At 46.1% G+C, this 22907-nt stretch overlaps 1 protein-coding gene across 6 annotated transcripts in view; it reads right to left on the bottom strand.

Annotated features, from left to right (window-relative positions):
• Nucleotides 1-636: 636 nt before the first annotated feature.
• The window catches only part of TPD52L2 (TPD52 like 2), a 37932-nt gene continuing 15661 nt past the window's right edge, over nt 637-22907 (bottom strand). For 3 of the 6 annotated variants that reach the window (XM_044296027.1, XM_044296026.1, XM_044296029.1), the window contains 4 exons: nt 17418-17519; nt 10444-10485; nt 9206-9254; nt 637-1008 (listed from right to left, as the gene is read on the bottom strand). In XM_044296027.1, the coding sequence (XP_044151962.1) occupies nt 922-1008; nt 9206-9254; nt 10444-10485; nt 17418-17519 (280 nt within the window). In that variant the 3' untranslated portion in view covers nt 637-921. Of the gene's footprint in view, nt 1009-9205; nt 9255-10443; nt 10486-17413; nt 17520-22907 lie in introns of those variants that run through there. The other 3 variants (XM_044296028.1, XM_044296030.1, XM_044296031.1) reach the window with 2 other exon arrangements.

The following is a 22907-nucleotide window of genomic DNA, read 5'->3' as shown; positions in this document are numbered from 1 at the left end:
TATATGCTCCTTGCACTTCCAGCATCATGTGCCGTACGCGTGATCCTAGCCTGATTACAACCATTAGTGCATGCGTAAAAGTGTCTTCTCTTGATAGCGCTGTGGCGAGAGATTCACTCACGCATGCGCTGTGGCATGTCACCAGGCTTGGATCACGTTGCATAATGTGCGAAACACAAATCCCAGAAGGGCAAGGAGCATATAAAGACCAGGGGCGCAGCGCTCGTAAGTAACCTGTAATAAATACTAATAAAAAAGCCGCTACTGTAATCAAGGAGGGAACATAAAAAGAAAAAGAAAGAAAAGCGGATAACCTCTGTAAGGAACTAAGGAGACAGCAGAGCCAAGATATTCGAACACAGAACAAGTAACTTCTAATATGAACAGCACCCTTACATACTTTATTTAAAAGACCCAGAAATTAAATCTCGCAATTTCCTACATCTCCTCCAATGACGGACCTTTAAAAGGAATAGAAAACATAAACCAATAAACAAGCCGATCAAACTGGAGGGAAAGGGTTGTAATAATTCTGTCAGACCTTCTAATATTAAGCAGCTGTACTGAACAACTACACGTCATACTTCGGACTATACACTGCGAATGTGGAAAGGCAGCAACGTGCACATGCTTGGGGACAGGGACATTTCATTTATTATGTAGCCAATTCCATTCAAACTGTATGGGACAACACCATGAAGTGCTGCTATGCTTTATGTTGAGGACATTTAGCTGTAAAGGAGAAGGCGTGAGAGGGAATGTTCACATTTTAACACAAAATCACATCATTTCTGGGGCAAAGGTTAGTGTCATTTTGTTTGCTGGCAGCCCTTTGGGCTTTGAGATGACGAGGCTGCTATAGGGCAGAACGGGTATAATAAAAATAAAAAATAAAGTTGAAGATGACATGACGAGGATGACCTAAAATGGGGCAGAATCTTGAGATTTATTGTCTGGAGAGTGCAAATTCTGGCTTTCATTTTCTTCTCCGTTTGTAGATACCCTGGGCTGGAAACATAGAAAAGACAAAAGTTACATAATAGCACCAAATAAATAATTATTTAAAAACAAAAAAAACAAAATCACAACGCTTCTCTCTCCTCGCTCTCAGCACAGACCCCACCAATTAAAACCTTTGAGAAGTCTCTACAACATATCAATTTAGCTTCTTAAAAGTTCAGTGATACTTTAGTGCTGTAATAAGAAAACTGGAGACTTTATTACTCATGTTGGAAAATATACATTACTGTTATTACCTTTATATTATTGACAAAAACGTAATAAACAAAGTGAAATACTGTATACATAGAAGTATCACATAGCTGGATTCTACTTTGCCCAGGAGAGGCATGTGTAAGGCTTCTTTCACACGAATGATACGGATTGGCTCCAGATTCGTTCAGTGAAACTCGCACCATGTTGCAAGCAAGTTCAGTCAGTTTTGTCTGCGATAGCGTTCTGCTTTTCACGCGTGTGATAAAAGCCGGAAGGTTTACAAACAAAATCTCCTAGCAACCATCAGGAAAAAAAACACATTGCATCCAGAAGCAAATCACTGAAGCCCCAATCACTTCTATGGGGCCAGGGCTGTGCGAAAAACGCAGAATTTAGAACATGCTGCAATTCTCACGCAACGCACAACTGCTGTGTGAAAAAAACGCTTATGTACACAGACCCATAGAAATATAATGGGTCAGGATTCAGTGCGGGTGCTATGCATTCACGTCACGCATTGCACCTTCACGGAAAACTCGGTCGTGTGAAATGGGCCTTTCAAAACTGGAATAAGTAGTGTAAAAATGCAAAAAGTCACAAAAATGTTGCGCAAGTAAGGGCCCATGCACACAAACTAATTTTTTGTCCTCATCCAATCCGCACTATTTGCAGGTTGCATGCGAACCCATTTACTTAAACAGGGCTGCAAAAGATGCGGACAGCACATCGCATGCTGTCCATATCCGTATGTCCATTCTGCGGCATCCGCAAAAATATAGAATATGTACTCTTCTTGTCCACATTACGGACAAGGATAGGTCTGTTATATTATGGCCCAGACGTTCTGTTCTGCAAAATGTGGAAGGGTCGCACGGCACCAAAATTTTGATTCGATTTCGATACCATAAAAAAGTACCACGCGAAAAAATAACACCAAAAAAGCTGCGTGCGTTCCATATTTTATGGAACGTCTGGCCCTTGATAGAACAGTCCGATCATATTTTTTGGGGGGACAAAGGTGACTAAAAATGGCGAATCGGGCGGTTTAGATTTTTTTTTTGTTACAGCGTTTACTGCATAGGAAAAACCGTAATTAGACTTACCGGTAATACTGTTTCCTTGAGTCCACCATGACGGCTCTACTATGAGATTGACCCTTGACCTCTGTAGGGGCAGGAACACAGCGTTTAAAAGGCCACCACCCACTCTCACCCTCAGTGCTTTCCAAATTACCAAGTGGGTGCAGCCTTAAAGGGAACCTGTCACCGGGATTTTGTGTATAGAGCTGAGGACATGGGTTGCTAGATGGCCACTAGCACATCCGCAATACCCAGTCCCCATAGCTCTGTGTGCTTTTATTGTGTAAAAAAAACAACGATTTGATACATATGCAAATTAACCTGAGATGAGTCCTGTCCCTGACTCATCTCACATACAGGACTCATCTCAGGTTAATTTGCATATGTATCAAATCTTTTTTTTGACACAATAAAAGCACACAGAGCTATGGGGACTGGGTATTGCCGAAGTGCTAGCGGCCATCTAGCAACCCATGTCCTCAGCTCTATATCCAAAATCCCGGTGACAGGTTCCCTTTAATTTAGGTAATATATACATATATTATTATTATTTTTTTTTTTTTTGAGTATTAATTCATGCTCAACCCCTCCTTAAATCTCGGGGGGACTCAAGGAAACAGAATTACCGGTAAGTCTAAATACAGTTTTTCCATTTCGTCCACCATGACGGCTCTACTATGAGAGCTACCAGATTACTAAATAATGTGGGCAACTGCTTGCAGAACCTTCTGACCGAAGGCCAAGTCCACAGAAGCCGAAACATTAATGCAGTAATGTTTGATAAAAGTATTTATACTCGACCAGGTGGCCGCTCTACACCCCCTTTTTCTGCCCATGAAGAAGCCATAGCTCTTGTAGAGTGGGCTTTTATATTTGTGGGGCTGTTTAGACCCGACTTCTGATAGCAACAAATAATGGTAGATCTGATCCATCTTCCAATGGTGGCTTTGGATGCCTTTTTTCCCTTGTTTGGACCTGCGTATTGAACAAGAAGAATATCATCCTTCCTAAATTCCTTTGTTGAATCAAGGTACTGTATGATAGTATCCCGAACATCCAGGAGCTGGAACTGATCATGTGATGGACAATCTTTGGGAAAGGATGGAAGGACAATTTCCTGATCTCTATGGAAGTCCGACACAACCTTCGGCAGGAAACCCGGATCCAGACGTAAAACTATTCTGTCTGGAAAGATAGTGAGGTATGGTTCCCGGCAGGACAGTGCCTGGATTTCGCCCAGTCATCTGGCTGAAGTTATGGCCACTAGGAAGGCCGCTTTTAATGATCGGTGTTTGAGAGAGATATCCTGAATAGGAGAAAATGGTGATCTTGTAAGACTTCTCAGGACCAAGTTCAAGTCCCATTGAGGCGTCCTAGGGGTTAGGGATGGCCTTAACCTGGAGGCGGCTCTTATAAACCTCCTTATCCACCCATGACTGGCTAGGTCCGTATCATAGCAAGCCCCCAAGGCCGAGACCTGTACTTTAAAAGTACTTGGTCTGAGGCCCAGACATAAACCTCGTTGGAGAAAATCCAATACTTTCTCAATATTTGGAGAAGAGTTTACCGGAGGGCTCTGGCCTAGACAGCTACAGTATTTCTTCCATATTTTAAGATATATCGCAGAGGTGACTTCTTTCCTGCTAGATTTAAGGGTATTTATAACCTTCTCAGATAGCCCCCTGCTTTTTAGGACCTCGCGTTCAGGATCCAGGCTGATAATTTGAACAGACCTGGATTCTGGTGAAGAATTGGGCCCTGAGAAATAATATTCTCCTGTGGGGGTATTCTCCAGGGTTCTTCCAGAGCTAGTTCTGTTAGTACTGGGAACCAATTTCTTTTTGTCCAGTATGGGACAACCCTGGGTCCGACCTTATTTTTTGCTGCACTCTGGGTATTAGCGGCCAAGGGGGAAAGGCATAGGCTAGATCCAAGTCCACCTGATTGAGAATGCATCCGATGCCCAAGGGTTGTCCCTTGGGCTTAGGGAGCAGAAAGGATGGACTTTAGTGTTTTTTCTTGACGCAAACAGGTCTATCTGGGGGATCCCCCATCTCCTGGTGATCCGATGGAATACATCTGAGTTTAGGGCCCATTCTCCCGGATCTATGGTCATCCTGCTGAGTCTGCCTGTATATTTTCTGTACCCTTTAAATGGATAGCTGTGATGGAGAGAACATTCCTTTCTGCCCAGAAGAATATTTTTTCCGCCAGTTTTTTTAAGCTTGTTGATCTTGTGCCCCCTTGATGTCTCAGATATGCGACCGCTGTTACATTGTCTGAAAAGATTTTCAGGTGTTTTCCGGAGACCTTGTCTTGTGATGCCTTCAGCACCTCCCAGATCGCCCTCATTTCTCTGTGGTTTGATCATTTTTTTTATCATGATGTCCGACAAAATGCCCTGGTAGCTTAGCGAGCCTATCTTTGCTCCCCATCCTGTGCCGCTTGCATCTGTATATATTTGTATCTCTGGATTTTTTAGCCAGGGTACCCCTCTTAGCAAGTTTCTGTTTTTCGTCCACCAGTTTAAATCTGATTTTACATGGGTTGGAATGGGAATTCTTTTTTCTAGATAGCACTGCCTTTTGTCCTAATTTCTCAGGATCCACGACTGGACAACCCTGGTATGAGCCTGAGACCAAGTCATCATACCCAAGAGGCTCATTGCACTGCGTATGGAGCACCGAGACTGACTTTGGAACTTTTTTGTTTTGTCCACAAAAGGATGTTATTTTCTCCTGAGGGAGGGATGTAACCTGGAAAAAAGTCCAGGATCACTCCTAGAAACTTCATTCTGGTTGAAGGGATTATGCCTGATTTTTTTAGGTTTATTACCCAACCTAGGTCTGAAAATCTGCGTATCAGGTTTCTGGTAAGGCTGGTTGTTTCCAGCTCCGAGGATCCTAGGACATCATGAAGTCTCCGGCCTTGATCAAGGGAATGATGGATGTTATGGATTCCATCCTGAACTTTCTGTATGTGACAGCTTTGTTTAGTCCCTAAATTTATAATAGTGCGGAAGGTACCGTCTGGTTTCTGCACCAGAAGTAAACTGGAATAGTAACCCCTTCCTCTTTCCAAACTGGGGACTTCTATTACCACTCCTGAATCTATAAGCTGCAGGACCCCTTGCCAGATTTTTTTCTAGAGTTTTGGGGCTGTGTGAAGTTATTCTGAACTTTCTTGGAGGGGCTGAGGAGAATTCTATCCAGTAGCCATCTCGTATGATGTCTAAGGCCCACGGATTTTTGGTGACCGATTCCCACCGGGACAGAAAATTCCTTAGTCTTCCCCCCACTCTGGCGTCATTGTTTATCTGACTGTTTATTTTGTGGGTTAAGAAGGAACCCTCTGCCTTCCCCCCCCTTCTGGTAACTCCACCTACCCGCCTTCCATCTGCCCCTATAGGGTCTAGTCTGGGAATTGAAGGAACGAAAGGGCTTCTTTTTAATTTCTTCCGGAAACCCCTTCTTTTTAATCGGCAGCCTTTTCCAGGATCTAATACTGGTCCAAAGACGTATTCCCCAGAAAAAGCTATAGAACATAGCTTGGCTTTTGATGCTCTATCCCCTCCCCAGGCTTTCATCCACAATGCCCTTCTAGCTGAATTGGTGAGGGCCGCATCCTTAGCAGCAAACCTCACCGACTCCGCCGAGGCATCCGCCAAAAAGGCTGTGGCAGATCTGAGGAGTGGGATAGAGTTTAATATGTCCTCTCTAGGGGTTTTGTTTTTGATATGTTCTTCCAACTCATTAAGCCAGAAACACATAGACTAGCAACCGACGTCGCAGCTATGTTGATTTTAACCCCAAACATAGATGCCTCCCAAGATTTTTTTTAGGAGAGAGTCAGCCTTCCTTTCCATTGGGTCCTGTAGTTGTGACGAGTCCTCAAATGGGAGGGAGGCCTTTTTAACTATTTTGGCTACCTGGATGTCAATTTTTGGGGTTTCATTAAATAGTTTGACATCCGCTGGATCGAATAATAGCCTATTTCTGAATTCTCTGGATACCCCCAGTCTTCTCTCGGGGTCCGTCCATTCATCCAGTATCATATCTTTTAGGTTCTCATTCATTGGAAATACTTTTAGTTTTTTGGCTCTGAGTCCCCCAAACATCTCATCCAGGACAGATCTTGTTTTTTTTCACCTCCTCAATCCCTATGGTTGCTCTAACCGCGCCCAATAGCTCCTCCATGTCCTCGGAAGAAAAAAAAAAAGTATTTTTTACTATCTTCCATAATTTCATCCTCTGATAGAGCGTCGATATCAACATTCTGTCTAGAGGTGGAGGCCTCCTCGTCCATATCCTCTGAAGCAGAGGAGGATGGGACCGACAATCTAGTTTTTTTTTTTCGCCGGAGGTGTAGGAGGGATTGATCTGAGAGAGGCCAGGGAAGACTTATTTTCATTCTGAATTAGCGATTTGACCTCTAAAAAAAAAATGGACGGTTGCTCCTCTTTTATAAGATCATTTATGCAACCTTGGCAGAGTTTCTTTTTATGATTCTCAGGAAGTCTCTTGCTACAAGTCGCACATCTATGAACTTTAGTTCTTGTTCTGGGCTCTTTAACTCCCTATAAGAGAGGAGCAGCCAGGTATCAATAGACATGATAATCAAGCAAGTCAAAAATGATGCATCATTTTTTCTCTCCCCACAGGGGAACTCACGGTTGGAGTAGCCGAGGGGGCTTCAGATTCCATCTGGACTGCAGAGGCGTCAGGGGCTTCAGGGACAGACATCTGTAGTGCGTCTGCTCCAGGAGGAAGACCGGTTGTATGCCACTGCTATTTAAAACTGCCGCTTCTAATAGTCAGCGCGGCGTCTGACGTCATCGCAGTGCGCCCCAGTCCAAGCTCTGCCCCTTCTGACTCCTGCCGGCCCAGAGTCTAGTGCTGAGGCTTCATCCAGGAGTCAGCGTGCAGCATGCTCCGCTTACGTGCGGTCAGCTTCCTCAATGCAGGGAAGGGGGACCGACGCTGTGGGAGAGATACAGGCTCCTGCAGACAGGAACGAGATCAGCTCCACATGTATCCTCTGCCCAGCTTTGGACCCGACCGCAGTAGGGCAGAGGAAGAGGACACAAATCCTCAGGTACTTTTAAAACAATAAAATGTTCTTCACCTCCATCAGGAGGGCTCTCTGTGAGTTGCCCCCGTAGGGACAGGAAACACTGAGGGTGAGAGTGGGTGGTGGCCTTTTAAACTCTGTGTTCCTGCCCCTACAGAGGTCAAGGGTCAATCTCATAGTAGAGCCGTCATGGTGGACGAAATGGAAATATTTTTTAATAGTTCACACTTTCGGGCGTGGCGATGTAATAGGTTTATTTTTTATTGTTTGTAAATTTTATATGTAAAATTGGGAAAGGGGACGATTTAAACTTAGTATTTTGGTGTTTTTTTTAAACTTTTTATTTACTAACTATTAGCCCCCTTAGTGGCTAGAACCCTTGTCCTTCACCATAAAAGAGCTCTCCATGCTGCCCTGTGCATGGTACACACAGCAGCAGGGAGCTTACCATGGCTTCATAACTGGTAACCGATCGTAGCCCAGCGATTACACTGCTGGAGCGCCGATCGGAACTGCCACCAATGAAGAGGAGGGGACCCTGTGGCTACTGCGCCACCAATGATACTAATACTGGGGGGGGGGGGGGGGGGGGGGGGGCGCACTGCGCCACCAATGAATGTAATTACATTAATTCAAGTATAGGAGGCAGTAGGTGCCGGCAGTGGTATCAAACTCTGCACCTGGCCTCAATAACAGGGCACGCGATCCGCCGAACCGTGGCAATTAAGGGGTTAATTGCAGCGGTTCGGCGGATTGCATGCCCTGTTATTGAGGCCGGGTGCCAGGTCTGTAATACTGCTGCCGGCACCTACTGCCTCCTATACTTGAATTAATCTGTTAATTACATTCATTGGTGGCGCAGAGGCCACAGCCCCTCCTCCTCCCTGCTATGGCCCCACTGGCGGCAGCCGTGTCACAGTGGGGAGGGAGAGACTCCCTCCTTCTCCACTGTGCTAGTGAAGAGAACGTGGCTCACGCTGAGAGTGGCACGTGCCATGTTCTCTAACTGATACTAGGCTGCGCAGCCAAGTATTGGTAAATAGTAAAACCCGGTATCGTATCAATCCGGGTCTAAAAGTATCGATTGGGTATCGATACTTCGATACCCGGTGCAACCCTAAAACGCACACGGGTGGTATACATGGTTTTGCAGACCGCAAAACAAGCAATGGTCGTGTGCATGAGCCCTAAAGGTGGATTTACCTGGCCTGATATTCAGGCAGATTATTAAGAGTTCTTGTGAACACACATTCCTGACAATCTGCCCGTCTAAAGGTGCAGCAGATCACCCGATGAATGAGCGAAATTCTCGTTAATTGGGTGAAACTGTCGTTCGTGCAGGTAAATTATTGTTTCTGGGCAGCAGATCGTGCGGTCTAAACTGTGATCTGTTGCCCAGAAACAATGCACCTCTGTGAGTATGAGCGTTCGCGATAGCAATCCCCCATCCTCACACTGTGGAGGTGATCGTTGCATGTAAATGCAGAGCTTCACCTCCACTTAACAACCAGCTGACTGTGGGGAGGAAACGCGTCCTTCCCGATAACTGGCTTCTCCTCTGCATGTCTGAATCCACCTAACGTCAAAAAAAGTCGCAAAAGCCCAATTTTGAGACTTTTTGAAGCCAGAATTCTGTAGTGAAGGCATGATAAATCAGGGCCCATGTGATTTAACGTCATGTAATAAGCAATTTTACTTTATTAAGTGACCAGCTCTCAAAATATCCACAAATTATGAAAGGCATTTCAGGGTGGACTATAAACTGGCTACATCTACTAAATACAATAGCGGCACTTTGGCAGAGCACCATTTACACCACAATTAGGCAGTAGTTCTCTTACCTTTAAATTCGCCACACGTTCTTCAAAAGATTTGAAGGTTGCAGAGTTCCTAGGAAAGATGCATGAAAATAGGGTCAGGAATATTGTGATGACTACATAGATTGTATTAGCAGGTAACATATATTCTTATAACAAAGCAGGTTAGGGTCCATCCGTAATGCATTGTATGTCGGAAGTATAAGTCGGGATTAGAGAGTTCTTGAGCAACAAGGGGGTAGTGGCGTATGAACAGTCGCTGCTCTGGTGGCGGGAGAAGACTCTCTGCGCTTACGCCGCTACTCAGATCAGCAACACAGGTGCGAGATTGTCAGGGAAGGAAGTGGTGCCGGCAGTGACAGCCCCCCCGCTGCTCAAGAACTCGTTTTGGTAAATGAATTAATTCCCTCATGTCTAGTCAAGATGATTTTTTGATGCATGCCTCCAATGTATGCCACTATATAGGCGTACAGGGGCATACTTGGGGAAAACAAAACAAAAAACCAACTTATTACTAGATGCTTACAATTAAAAGAAAGTCCTACCGATGTATACCTCCGACAGATGAATAAGGACACGTATTTTGGCGCACATCAGGTGAATGGGACCTTATGGATATAGTTGATGTGTACGTTGGGAGCTTTCCTACAGTATACACCAAATTGAAACTGCAAACAGTGTGACTACATCCCTATTCCGTATGGCCATTTGCACAACGCAATTCATGTGTGAACTCACAATAAAACTATGACGTGGCCTACGGAAACCAATCATATGCTTGTTCTGCTATACTATCCTTCACAATGTCAGCAGTACGTCACAACTACATTCCTACACGCCCTAACATACAGGCCAATGAATAGAACGCACTTTAAGGGCTCATTCAGACGGCCGTATGCTGTCCGCAAAAATGCGGATCCCTTTTTTTTTTGCGGACAGTTCAGCATGTCCGCAAAAAAAAAAAAAAACGGATTGCATTCTGTTTTTTTTTGCTGACCTATAGACTTCAATGGGGCCATGTCCTGATTTTCACTGACAAGTATAGGACAGGTTTTATTTGTTTTGCGGAGCCGTGCAATGGAAGAAAGGGAATAGGGCAGCATCTAATCCGCAAAAAAATGGATCCGAATTTTTGCGGACAGCTTACGGCTATCTGAATGAGCTCTAAGGAGTGTTCCCTGCAAAGCACGGGCGCTAGCATACGCCAACTCAAATTACTCAGAACATGCAATTGCAGACGGTATCCTGCGGTTATACATTACCTCATTGCAGGCATGCTTATGGAGTGGCGGATTGAATAACTGCTACTTGGAAGGCATGAGGGAGCAGAAATCAAAGTTAGCGAGCAGAAGAGACACTGGGCATAGTACACACATATGGACAGCAACCGAGCAGTCAGTACCTGTCAGTATCTGCTTGCACCATATACAATCTACATTAACTCTTCAGTGACTTCAATTTTATTTTCCAATAATAGGGTGCACTCTGACTGGGGGCATTATGATTTTTTTGTTTTTGACAATCTGCCAACAATATATTGAGTATCACCACTGGTAGATAACAGTATAGTACTAAACTTAAAAAAATAACTATACTGTTATCCACACAAGTATTTCTGAAGGGTGACCGCACAGAGAAAACCGTGGGAAGCAGGGCGTTTTCTGCGCTACCCGTCACTCTTCCCATTTGAAATGGCCGATATAGTGCAACAGGGGACAGCACTGGACAGGTCTGGCTGCTTGCTGCATACATCAGAATCAAACACCTTGCACAACAAAACACAAATTGTCTTCACTAAAGTTACCAGGGAGAGGCGGTGACACACGGACAGTGTACAGCAACTATTCTATACATCTAGACCACATGATGAGGGCGAATCACAGGATACTGGCAGGATAGCTCGTGGCATGCATGTAGGAAAGGTTATTGTATAATGTACACATTAGACATTTGCTGATGCATTTTCTCGTCTCACAATCAAGTGTAGGCAGGAAGCACAGGCAGCGCTGTGCCGCCTGTGCTCGCCCTCCCTGGTCCTCTTCCGGGCCCCGCTCTACAGTGTCTTGACTGCATACAGAGTCAGGACATAGTGCGTGCCTACGTGCACTATGACCCAATGCTGTACGACGTCAGGTCCCAGTACAGCAGGGTCCTGGAAGAAGACCAGGGAGTCCTGGATCTGCAGAGAGGCAGGGCTGTCCGGAGCAAGCAAGGTTTTTTTTTTTTGTCAGGGGTCTGATGAAAAATATTTTTTTCTTACTTTCCTCCTCTAAATCCTAGGTGTGTCTTATAGTTGGAAAAATAAGGTATATAGAGTAGAAAGAATTTTGGAAGGGTCATATCACATTTCTACCACCTCTGCAGAACCCCATTTTATGTGCAGGGAAGGGGAAAATGTCCCAAATGTATATTTTTACCATAGACCTACAGGAGCCAGCCAAAATATGTTTACACAGTGATTGTATGCCCCACATGTATGTAATGAAGAACACAAAAGAGAGGACAGGTCCCCTTACCTAAAAGACTGAGAGAAAGGGAGAGCCCTAAGAGGGAATGAAGGGGTAGACAGAAATCAGCACAGACTGTAGTATTCCCAAATTCTTCACTGAGACAGAAGAGCACCCCCACATCCCCTCCACATACACCCAGATAAGTCCATGATGGTCAGAACTCTTCAAACCAGTAAGGCGGCCATACATTTCACCACTGCCTGCCAGAGGGGCGACAGGAATCTACTCAGAGTCTATATACACACCACTTCAAAAGGGTGCAAAAACTTTTGGCATTTTTGTTGGCCCACTGCATCCTGTTTAACAATTTACAGTTCTTTGCCTACAGCTCCTATGCGGGGCCACGTGTCTGCATGGTTACAGTCTACAAACAGAAATTGTGAATAGTCTTATTCTCTATTTTTTGCAAACCTAGACAGAGTAGAAAAGGAAAAAGGAGACCCATGGAAGTGACAAATCAGACTACAGTTTGTAGTCTGTAACCATGGAGACACTTAGGGCTGTGTAGTAGCTGAGGACACAAAACAGCAGAAGATTTTTGATCAATATTGTTTGCCTGCTTACTTTTCATTTACATGATACTGAGTGCTAACACATTGGTTGTATACGCGATTGTGTTCTTTAAGCAATCCACACCCTTCAGATTCCTGAACCAATCCCACTGACGCTGATCTAATGTGTATAGGTTGCTTCTGGGTATCCCCTGAATTCTGCTCCCGGGTGGTAGACAATTAGATCTGGCCATGTTTGATACATGCTGTATTTATTGACGGTACGTCGCTGATTCAGAGGAGTAGGAGCACCTCAAGGCACACAGACTCTTACCCTCCGATCATCTCCAAGGGCAAAAATGCTGCTTTAGCCATAACCAGGCTATGGTGTGTCAGCAAGGGAATAAACATGTTTAGTTAGATCAAGCAAAAGTGTAATGGGGTCTATTAACATGACAGTAATGTTTCAACATACTGCAGTATATTGTAGTGCAACATTGGCATATAAGGACAAAGCAATCACTTATCAACAGGTTCCCATAACAAAGTAAAAGATGGGCCCTGTCTCTTAAATGATCCTAGTAGGTCGATTTTACCTTGGCCAGAGGTAGTCTTAAAAGTAACCCCCAGGCCAATGTTAAAAAAGTGACTATACATTGGTAGCATCCTTCTCCCAATTCCCCAATCTGATCGCCCATAGCCTTCATCACAGAATGTCTGCCACAATCTCCGGCGCTGCGCCATATCTGCACACAGGTACTGTATATTGGTGCTAGCCCAGCCAAGGAGCCACCCCCGAGGAAGCGGGGTTGTTGGGTCTCTGATTGTGGCCGTCACTTTTCTGGTGAAGACAACAGAGGAATAGAATGGCGAAACAGGGGTAGGATGGTCATAGTGCGGGCACCAGGTGTGTTGTCTATACATTTGCAATGTCTAGTCAAATTTTCATATCAAAACTAGTGGTAAGCAAAAGTGGAGCGGTTGTTCATGTCACAACCAACCAATCAGGTCACTGCTTTTCCCCCTAAAAAGGACACTGAAAAAGGACAGGAGGAATCTGATGGGTTGCCATGGGTAAGTACTCTCCTAATCCTTTAGGTTATGTGTACACAGCGATTTTGGCCACGACACGTGTCACGCTCTCAAGTATCATAGTGTAGCGGGGCTGCATAAGAATGAATGGGGTTGTAGTGTGACTCGCATGTTTGCCGAGACCCCAATCATTCCTATGTCAGCCATGCTACTCTGATTCTTGGGCGCGACACGGGTGCACGACATGCGTCGTGGCCAAAATCACCAAGCAGATGTACCCATAGACAGATTTTGATACATTTCCCCAAAAGGGTAGTTTGAAAGCTGGGTGCTGAGAATCTGAGAGCAATGAAGAGCATCACCGACACTTTTCTGATCGGGGATGTAGATTTGTACCTGTTGCTGATCGATTCTTATACGGATAGTGGACATAACTCGGATGCTACAAGTATTCAATACCGTAGTGTAAGTCAGTAATAATTGTGTACTCTGTGCACTGTGACTTCTGATAACCCAGTTTATTTTATTTTTTCAAAAGGGGTATAGGGCGGGTGTTTTACACAAACTAATCCATTGTTATGTCATGAGCACAAAAAACTTCATGTGACAAGAGCAAGACACCAGGAAGGTGAGGTTTGCATTTAGATTTCACATACACAGCAGAATTGTATTCAGTTTCACTGTATCTCTTTTTTCAAGCAGCAGACCCCAAATATTGTTATAAAACTGCAAAATCATTTTCATATCATGTTGGTTCCGATGCAATTACAGTGATAAAAAATAGATTAATCTGAAATTCCTGGGGTGAATAAGTCTAGTTAAAATAATGGAAGGCCCCTGAAATGTCAAAATAGTAAATGTAAAATAAACATTGCATATATAAAATAATCAAAATGAAAAAACACACACACAAAAGATGTTTACATGAGAAAAATCTGTCTGGCGCCCTCCAACACTTTCGGGGCTTCATTCTCACTATAGGTGCGGGTCACAGCGGTGGGACCCGCACCTATATCGGGAATGGAGGCATATCCTAGCGATATGCCCCCATTGTGTGTGATGAGACATGAATGATCTGCTATTATCTGTTTCCACAATGTTTTGTTTTTTTAAAACTTAAAAGGGAGTTATCCAGGATTTTGATACTGACATCTAGGGCTGAAACGATTATTCGAATAACTCGATTAAATCGAGTCAAAAAATTTCGAGGAATCGTTTAGATCACGTGATCACGGAGCGGGAGTGAAATTAAGCGTCTCACTCACCGCTTCCGTGTCCTCCGGAGGCCAGAGAGGCAGGACTGAGCCGGCCTGGCACAGCTGAGGAGGAGGAGGGAGTCTCTCCCTCCCCACTGTGCGCGGCTGCCGCTGAAGACCAATGAGGACAGAGTAGGAGGAGGAGGGGAGGGACTGTGGCCACTGCGCTACCAATGACTGTGCCGGCCATATCCCACAGGGTCCCCCTCCTCCCCCCCATCATTGGTGGCAGTGTCAGTTCCGATCGGAGCCCCAGCAGTGTAATGCTAGGGCTCCGATCAGTTACCATGGCAGCCAGGACGCTACTGAAGTCCTGGCTGCCATGGTATGTTAGTGAGCAGAGAGCAGCGCATTATACTCACGTGCGCTGTGGCCGGCGGTCGCTCCTTCTCATAGGTCTGTGCGGCGCATTGCTAATGCTGTAAGCATTAGCAATCCGCCGCACAGACAGAAGAAAGAGCGACCGGCGGCCACAGCGCACGTGAGTATAATGCTGCTGCTCTCTGCTCACTAACATACCATGACAGCCAGGATTTCAGTAGCGTGACTCCTGGCTGCCATGGTAACCGATCGGAGCCCCAGCATTACACTGCTGGGGCTCCGATCGGAACTGACACTGCCACCAATGATGGGGGGGGGGGAGGGGGACCCTGTGGCCACTGCCACCAATGATTAATACTGGGGAGGGAGGGGGGGGGGGGGGTTGCGTTACCAGAGGGGGCAGGCAGATCAGAGGCTGGGAGGGGGAGGCAGATCAGAGGCTGGGAGGGGGGAGGCAGATCAGAGGCTGGGAGGGGGAGGCAGATCAGAGGCTGGGAGGGGGAGGCAGATCAGAGGCTGGGAGGGGGAGGCAGATCAGAGGCTGGGAGGGGGAGGCAGATCAGAGGCTGGGAGGGGGAGGCAGATCAGAGGCTGGGAGGGGGAGGCAGATCAGAGGCTGGGAGGGGGAGGCAGATCAGAGGCTGGGAGGGGGAGGCAGATCAGAGGCTGGGGGGGGGAGGCAGATCAGAGGCTGGGGGGGGGAGGCAGATCAGAGGCTGGGGGGGGGAGGCAGATCAGAGGCTGGGGGGGGAGGCAGATCAGAGGCTGGGGGGGGGAGGCAGATCAGAGGCTGGGGGGGGAGGCAGATCAGAGGCTGGGGGGGGAGGCAGATCAGAGGCTGGGGGGGGAGGCAGATCAGAGGCTGGGGGGGGAGGCAGATCAGAGGCTGGGGGGGGAGGCAGATCAGAGGCTGGGGGGGGAGGCAGATCAGAGGCTGGGGGGGGAGGCAGATCAGAGGCTGGGGGGGGAGGCAGATCAGAGGCTGGGGGGGGAGGCAGATCAGAGGCTGGGGGGGGAGGCAGATCAGAGGCTGGGGGGGGAGGCAGATCAGAGGCTGGGGGGGGAGGCAGATCAGAGGCTGGGGGGGGAGGCAGATCAGAGGCTGGGGGGGGAGGCAGATCAGAGGCTGGGGGGGGAGGCAGATCAGAGGCTGGGGGGGGAGGCAGATCAGAGGCTGGGGGGGGAGGCAGATCAAAGGCTGGGGGGGAGGCAGATCAAAGGCTGGGGGGGAGGCAGCTCAAAGGCTGGGGGGGGAGGCAGATCAAAGGCTGGGGGGGAGGCAGATCAAAGGCTGGGGGGGAGGCAGATCAGAGGCTGGGGGGGAGGCAGATCAGAGGCTGGGGGGGAGGCAGATCAGAGGCTGGGGGGGATGCAGATGGAGAGAGAGTGGTTAATGGAAGCTGCAAGCACCACTTTGGCATGTATAAAGTTATTGGTTTAGAGAGGGGTTAATGAAGGCACCTCCAAGGTGCTTTCATTAACCTCTTCAAACCAATAACTTTATACATGCCTAATGCCAAGGTGCTTCCATTAGGCATGTATAAAGTTATTAACCCCTTCAAACCAATAACTTGCTACATACCTAATTACGTACGTTATTTTAAGTAGCTTTTTCTTATGAGATTACTCGATGAATCGAGAAATATAATCAATAGAATACTCGATTACAAAAATATTCGTTTACTGCAGCCCTACTGACATCCTATGCTCAGGATCAGTGGTCAGACTGAAGTTCCTTGGGCTCACCAGACAAAATGACACACATTACCTTGTAAGCCATTTTTGTTATCATCTATAAGGTTTAATAGGATAGCTGGTGGCTATTGTTGCATTATAAAAAGGGCCCATTATTGTTTCAGAGCTTGGATCCACCAGAAGATCCTCTGTTAGGCTAGTCGGAATCTGCTCAGAATAGGCCATCAATATCTGATCAACACCATGCACCAGCGCTGCAGTTACCGGCTCCGTCCACTACACAATGGGCAGAGCTGTGTAGTTCCAGTGCCGGAGCTACAAGGTAACAGCTAATAGGCGAGGGGTGCATTATGTCGGACCCATTGATCTTATATTGATAGCCTATCCCGAGGATAGGCCATCAGTATCAACATCCTGGACAACCTCTTTAATATTAATGGCATATGCCACAATATGTTGTCAACATGTTATTAGCAGGAGGCCAACCCATGAGATCCCCACTGATCTTGTGTCTAGCATCACAGTTCTGTCTGTAATGAATGGGGCTCAGCTGCTATAGCAGATACAGACCTTAGAGGAGTAGGGTGTTGTGTCCATATCAGCTGCATGCCCCCAGTAGTGATGGCCAACTGTGGCTATTGCAGAATAACCTATTTGTTCAACAACCTGTTGGCAATAACTTGGCCACATGTGAGGCAGGAAAATGTATATTTAACCATTAATAAGAAAAGTCTCAGATGAGAAGATGTCTCACCAACTATGAGGGACAATGAGACATTCAGTCATCCTTGGTGAAGTAAGGGCATATCATATATTACAAAGGTGGACACAAGTAGTGTTGGTCTATAACTAAACAGATGTGACAATCATGACACCCCACTGCGGTCACAATGCTCTACAGAAGAAGAGATGTTAGTGTAAGATATTTTACCTCATGTCCCCCAGTTTTCTGGAGATGGCAGTGCCCATTGTAGACAAAGCAGCAGAGGTTTTCTGACCGGCAGTAGAAAGCGTCTCCTGAGTCTTCTTGTAGCTTAAACAGATGCAATGAATATAAATGAACACACCAAGCACGGACTGGATGATCAGGGTCCACAATATTACACACAAACAGACCAGGGCTTAAAGGGGTTGTCCCACAAAAAATATTCTACTTTTTTTCAAACCAGCAACTGGATCTGAATACTTTTGTAATTGCATGTAATAAAAAATTTAGCATAGCCACTGTTATTCAATAAAATGTATCTGTATAGTGCCACCTGCTGTCTGTTTGTTTTCTTATTTCGTTGTCCAGCTCAGAGAATCCCGCACATGCCCAGTTTCATCTTTCAGCTGCCTCCTGAGCTGTGATAGGGAGAGCACAGACACGCCTCCTGAGCTGTGATAGGGAGAGCACAGACACGCCTCCTGAGCTGTGATAGGGAGAGCACAGACACGCCTCCTGAGCTGTGATAGGGAGAGCACAGACACGCCTCCTGAGCTGTGATAGGGACTCCTGAGCTGTGATAGGGAGAGCACAGACACGCCTCCTGAGCTGTGATAGGGAGAGCACAGACACACCTCCTGAGCTGTGATAGGGAGAGCACAGACACGCCTCCTGAGCTGTGATAGGGAGAGCACAGACACGCCTCCTGAGCTGTGATAGGGAGAGCACAGACACGCCTCCTGAGCTGTGATAGGGAGAGCACAGACACGCCTCCTGAGCTGTGATAGGGAGAGCACAGACACGCCTCCTGAGCTGCAGCAGGAAAGACACCCCCCTTGAGCTTTCAGCTTGATATAAATCTAGCAGAGCAATAAATAGGGAGATCTCTGGATCCATGTGAGGTACAAGGCTGGTTCTTGCTTTGTTAGAAAGAGATTGTCGTGTTCTATATAACGTCAGATTTTCATTTTTTTACATTAGTCATGGGAGAACCCCTTTAACAATGTACAATTCAGGAGCAGAGGAAGACGACCCTCAGTCGTTGATAAATGTTACATTACATAAAACATTACTTAAACAATAGGCAATTTTCTTTAATACAGACTGTGTTTAAGCTGCTCTGTGACAACCCCAGCCATGTTAGGTCGCATAGTATGTTAGCAAAGCAAGCTAAGCAGCATGTTAGTGTATTAAGAGAAGCCAGGAGCAGATGGGAGGACACCTCCGAGCACCCGAGCACATACTGCAAACACCAAGCTTCCTTCCATTCGCAGTACAAACCGTGCAGACCACATAACTTTGTTCAGAAGCGGACCACCAGCAATAGTGTTAGGACTCGTTCAGACAAGTGAGGTCCATCTTGCCTCTGCACCAGCCAGAAAAGAAATCGGATCGGAACACAGCATGTCTGAATGAGCCCTAAACATGCTGGAGAGTGCTGTCCATGACGAACATTCAGGGACAAGTATTCTTGCAAACACTTGTTTAAATATTAACACTTTGTGCAAACAGACCCGACCTGAGTAAATGATCAAACTATTACATCCGCACTTCTCATATAGACACAAGAGGTCATGTATCAAAAGCCTGTAAGTGCCAAATGACAGAAGGGAGGATTCAAATCTAAATTTATAATACCACTTCTGACATTTGTCCAAACCTCCATGACTGCAGGGGTAGTGTGTACTCGAGGGAATGTATCATACAGAAAAACGGAAAGTGTGCCCGAGATTTTAACCCTTTCCTGACCACCTATTGACTATCTAAGGGTACTTTCACACTAGCGTTATTCTTTTCCGGCATTGAGTTCCGTCCTAGGGGCTCAATACTGTAAAAGAACTGATCAGTTTTATCCTAATGCATTCTGAATGGAGAGCAATCCGTTCAGGATGCATCAGGATGTCTTCGGTTCAGTCTTTTTGCCTATTCAGGACGGAGATAATACCGCAGCATGCTGCGGTTTTATCTCCGTCCAAAATTCCGGAACACTTGCCGGATCTGGCATTTTTTCCCCAATGACATGCATTAAATACCAGATCCGGCCTGAGTGTTTCGGCAAAACGGATCCGGCATTGCGGTCTGCGCATGCTCAGACCGCAAAAAATGTGAAAAAAAAAAAATAAATGCTGCATCCGTTTTTCCGGATGACACCGGAGAGACTGATCCGGCATTTCAATGCATTTGTCATACGGATCAGGATCCTGATCCGTCTGACAAATGCCATCAGTTTGCATACGTTTTGACGGATCTGGCAGGCAGCTCCGGCGATGGAACTCCCTGCCCGAATCCTCTGCTGCAAGTGTGAAAGTACCCCAAGTCCGGGCGGTCATCCTTCGAAACATCCTTGCAGACTGCGGGAGTGGGGAGCCGGCTGTCAGTGTCAGCTGTGTTGCCCATGAAGAAGACACAGATGTTTTTTTTTTACTTTCCCGGCTTTCTCCGTTGTACTATACACAGTCAGTTCCTGCTCTGGTCCCAGCAGTCATGTGATCGCTGGGGGGGGGGGGAGAGAGAGTTTACACATGCTGCTGTGTCTTAGCAAACCCAGATCAGCTCTGCAGTGAGGTTATACAGCCCTGTTGTATTGCCCCTGTAACTAAAAAACATGATGGATGCTTTTATGCACGATGTTGGCAATAAAGCAGCTTGGAAAATAGTGAGTGCCGCTTACTTTTGTCCTACTTTGAAGATTTCACAATTTTTGATAAAACTTAATGGTATTTTTTCTTTTTGGGATCCCAAGGGAGACCCTCCCACAGGCTGGAGCTGCAGTTGTCCATGCCAAGGATTTTCCAGTTTTATGCCCGCTGATAGCACAACTCCTTCTGGTGAGGAGATATATTTACAGCTTGTATGTTCTGTTCTCTGTGGGATTTTACAGTGGCTACCATTCATAATAGGTGATGGTGCACCTCGGGACATGCCACTGAGCATGCCCACAACACTCACTCAACAACAGGTTCTTACGGCTCATGTGGCTACTACTAAAAAGTATTTTTCTAAATGAAGACTGTAAAAACAAATCAGGCTACTGAACAAATCCGCTCATAATAATGCAGACGGAGGCTCCGTTCAGAACGGATCCGTCTGCATTATTTTTAGCATATAAAAGCTAAGTGTGAAAATAGCCTCGGACGGATCCGTCCAGACTTTCAATGTAAAGTCAATGGGGGACGGATCCACTTGAAGATTGAGCCACATTGTGGCATCTTCAAACGGATCCGTCCCCATTGACTTACATTGTAAGTCTGGACGGATCCGCACGCCTCCGCACGGCCAGGCGGACACCCGAACGCTGCAAGCAGCGTTCAGCTGTCCGCCTGTCCGTGCGGAGGCGAGCGGAGCGGAGGCTGAACGCCGCCAGACTGATGCAGTCTGAGCGGATCCGCTCCATTCAGACTGCATCAGGGCTGGACGGCTGCGTTCGGGTCCGCTCGTGAGCCCCTTCAAACGGAGCTCACGAGCGGACACCCGAACGCTAGTGTGAAAGGAGCCTAAGAAAAAGAATAATTATCAGTATCTGGATTGGAAACAAAACATATAGATCTGATACACTTCCTTTAAAGAAAGTTGTAGGGTACAACAAGGTGGGCAAACCGTCTAATATACTGTACACTGCATAGACATTCTGTCTGCAAGCAATGATCTAGGGCACAGTGGGTGCAGGGGAGACCGTGAGACTACAACAGCTCATATATATAGACCATGGGGGAGATTTCTGAACACAGGTGTAAAGGTAAACTGATTCAGATTCCACCTTTGTTGTCAATGTTCATTTGGAAAATGAAAGGATAAATCTGATAGTGGGAACTAAGGCAGTTTTCCTTTACATCAGTTTTGAGAAATCTTCCCCTATGTCTTTCCTCCTTGGCATTGTGTTAACACGTGCATGAATGCTCCAGACCAGCAAACTGCCAAAATGCCTGCTTTTATAGAGGTAGTCCCATTAATCGAGCATTTGATTAGCCGCAACTGGCTACTACTTACCCTCTTAATTGCTATGGAAGCAGCACGGATAATCGCACAAGTTGCAGATTCCATGCATTTTTCCGCACTGATTTTCGTGCTGAAAAACCGCAGTCTAATAATAATAATAATTTGCCTAATCCCATGTACACTTTGCCTATTTTCACGTGCGGAAATTGACTTGCCAAGAGCATGTCAATTGTTTGTGCAATTCCGCACGTTATCCACCCCATAAACTTCAATGAGGTTATTATCAAATAGAAAATCCATAACAAAAAACACATAAAAATCCCACAATAAATAGCAAATTTATCGTGTTTTTATGCAGCGTTGGTGCGGACTCTCTGCATACAAATCCTCACCGTGTGCAGCACCCTAAGGTTATGCTTAATTCTTCTCACACAGCTTCTGAATTTTGGCCTAGTTTTTGTGAAATAAATAATGACCGTGTGTAATTTGTCCCGTGTTGTTGCTCGTGAGGTTGTATTCACCTAATTTTAAGACCTTCTAAGGACCAGACGTTTTTTTTTTTTGTTTTGTTTTTTAACACTGCCCTGATACGTAAAACCAAATTCAAAGAGGGCGTGCTTTGTTTTTCTCATGACTGTACATCCACAGACAGCTATATAAATATATGTTTGGATAAGCGGCAAGAAAGCAAATCCTGCCCTCCCACAGCTTTCCCAGATGTAGTTTCCTAAAATACCTTGTCTTAAAGGGAATCTGTCACCTAGTTTTACCCTATAGAGCTGCGGACATGCACGGATAGATCTCCGCTAGCATGTCCGCAATATACCTGTACCATAGGGCTGTGTGGTTTTATTTTGCTTAAAAAAAGATGTTATTCATTTGTAAGTTAGCCAAGTAAGGTGCCCAAGGCGTGGTTACTTACAGTTAAGGAGCCCAGCACCGCCTGCATCCAGGAATCTCCTCCTTGCTCATGAAGTTACAGTGCTGTAATCTCACGTTGAGCGAGCTAGCGCATGCATAGTTCGTTCACTGAAGCTGATGCCAGCAACGAGAAAAAACACTTTGCCGGCACTGCGCATGCGCCAGCTTGTGCATCGCAAGATTACGGCACTGTAACTTCGTGAGCAAGGAGGAGATTCCTGGATGTAGGCGGTGCTGGGCTCCTTCACAGGGGGCGTGGCTGGGCTCCTATACCGCAAGTAACCACGCCTTGGGCACCTTACTTGGCTAATTTACATATCTATAAAATAATTTTTTAAGGGAAATGAAACCACACAGCCCTATGGGACAGGTATATTGCGGACATGCTAGCGGAGATCTATCCGTGCATGTCCACAGCTCTATAGGGTAAAAAGAGGTGACAGATTAAGGTATTTTAGGAAACTGCAACACTCCGTGCAGGGTTAGATCACAAAATGTGTTAGGTCTCATGCACACATTGCGGTTCTTCATGTGATTTTTCTAACACAGTCCGAAGTGTTAGAATAACTGCACCAAAAAACACAATGTGTGAATAAACCCCTATCATCCCTGAAACAGAAGACGATGTGATATATCTTA

The sequence above is a fragment of the Bufo gargarizans genome, chromosome 6 (genome assembly GCF_014858855.1).
Source record: "Bufo gargarizans isolate SCDJY-AF-19 chromosome 6, ASM1485885v1, whole genome shotgun sequence".
Taxonomy (NCBI): domain Eukaryota; kingdom Metazoa; phylum Chordata; class Amphibia; order Anura; family Bufonidae; genus Bufo; species Bufo gargarizans.
Note: the sequence above shows the minus strand (reverse complement) of the source record. Positions and strands in the feature narration are given on the sequence as shown.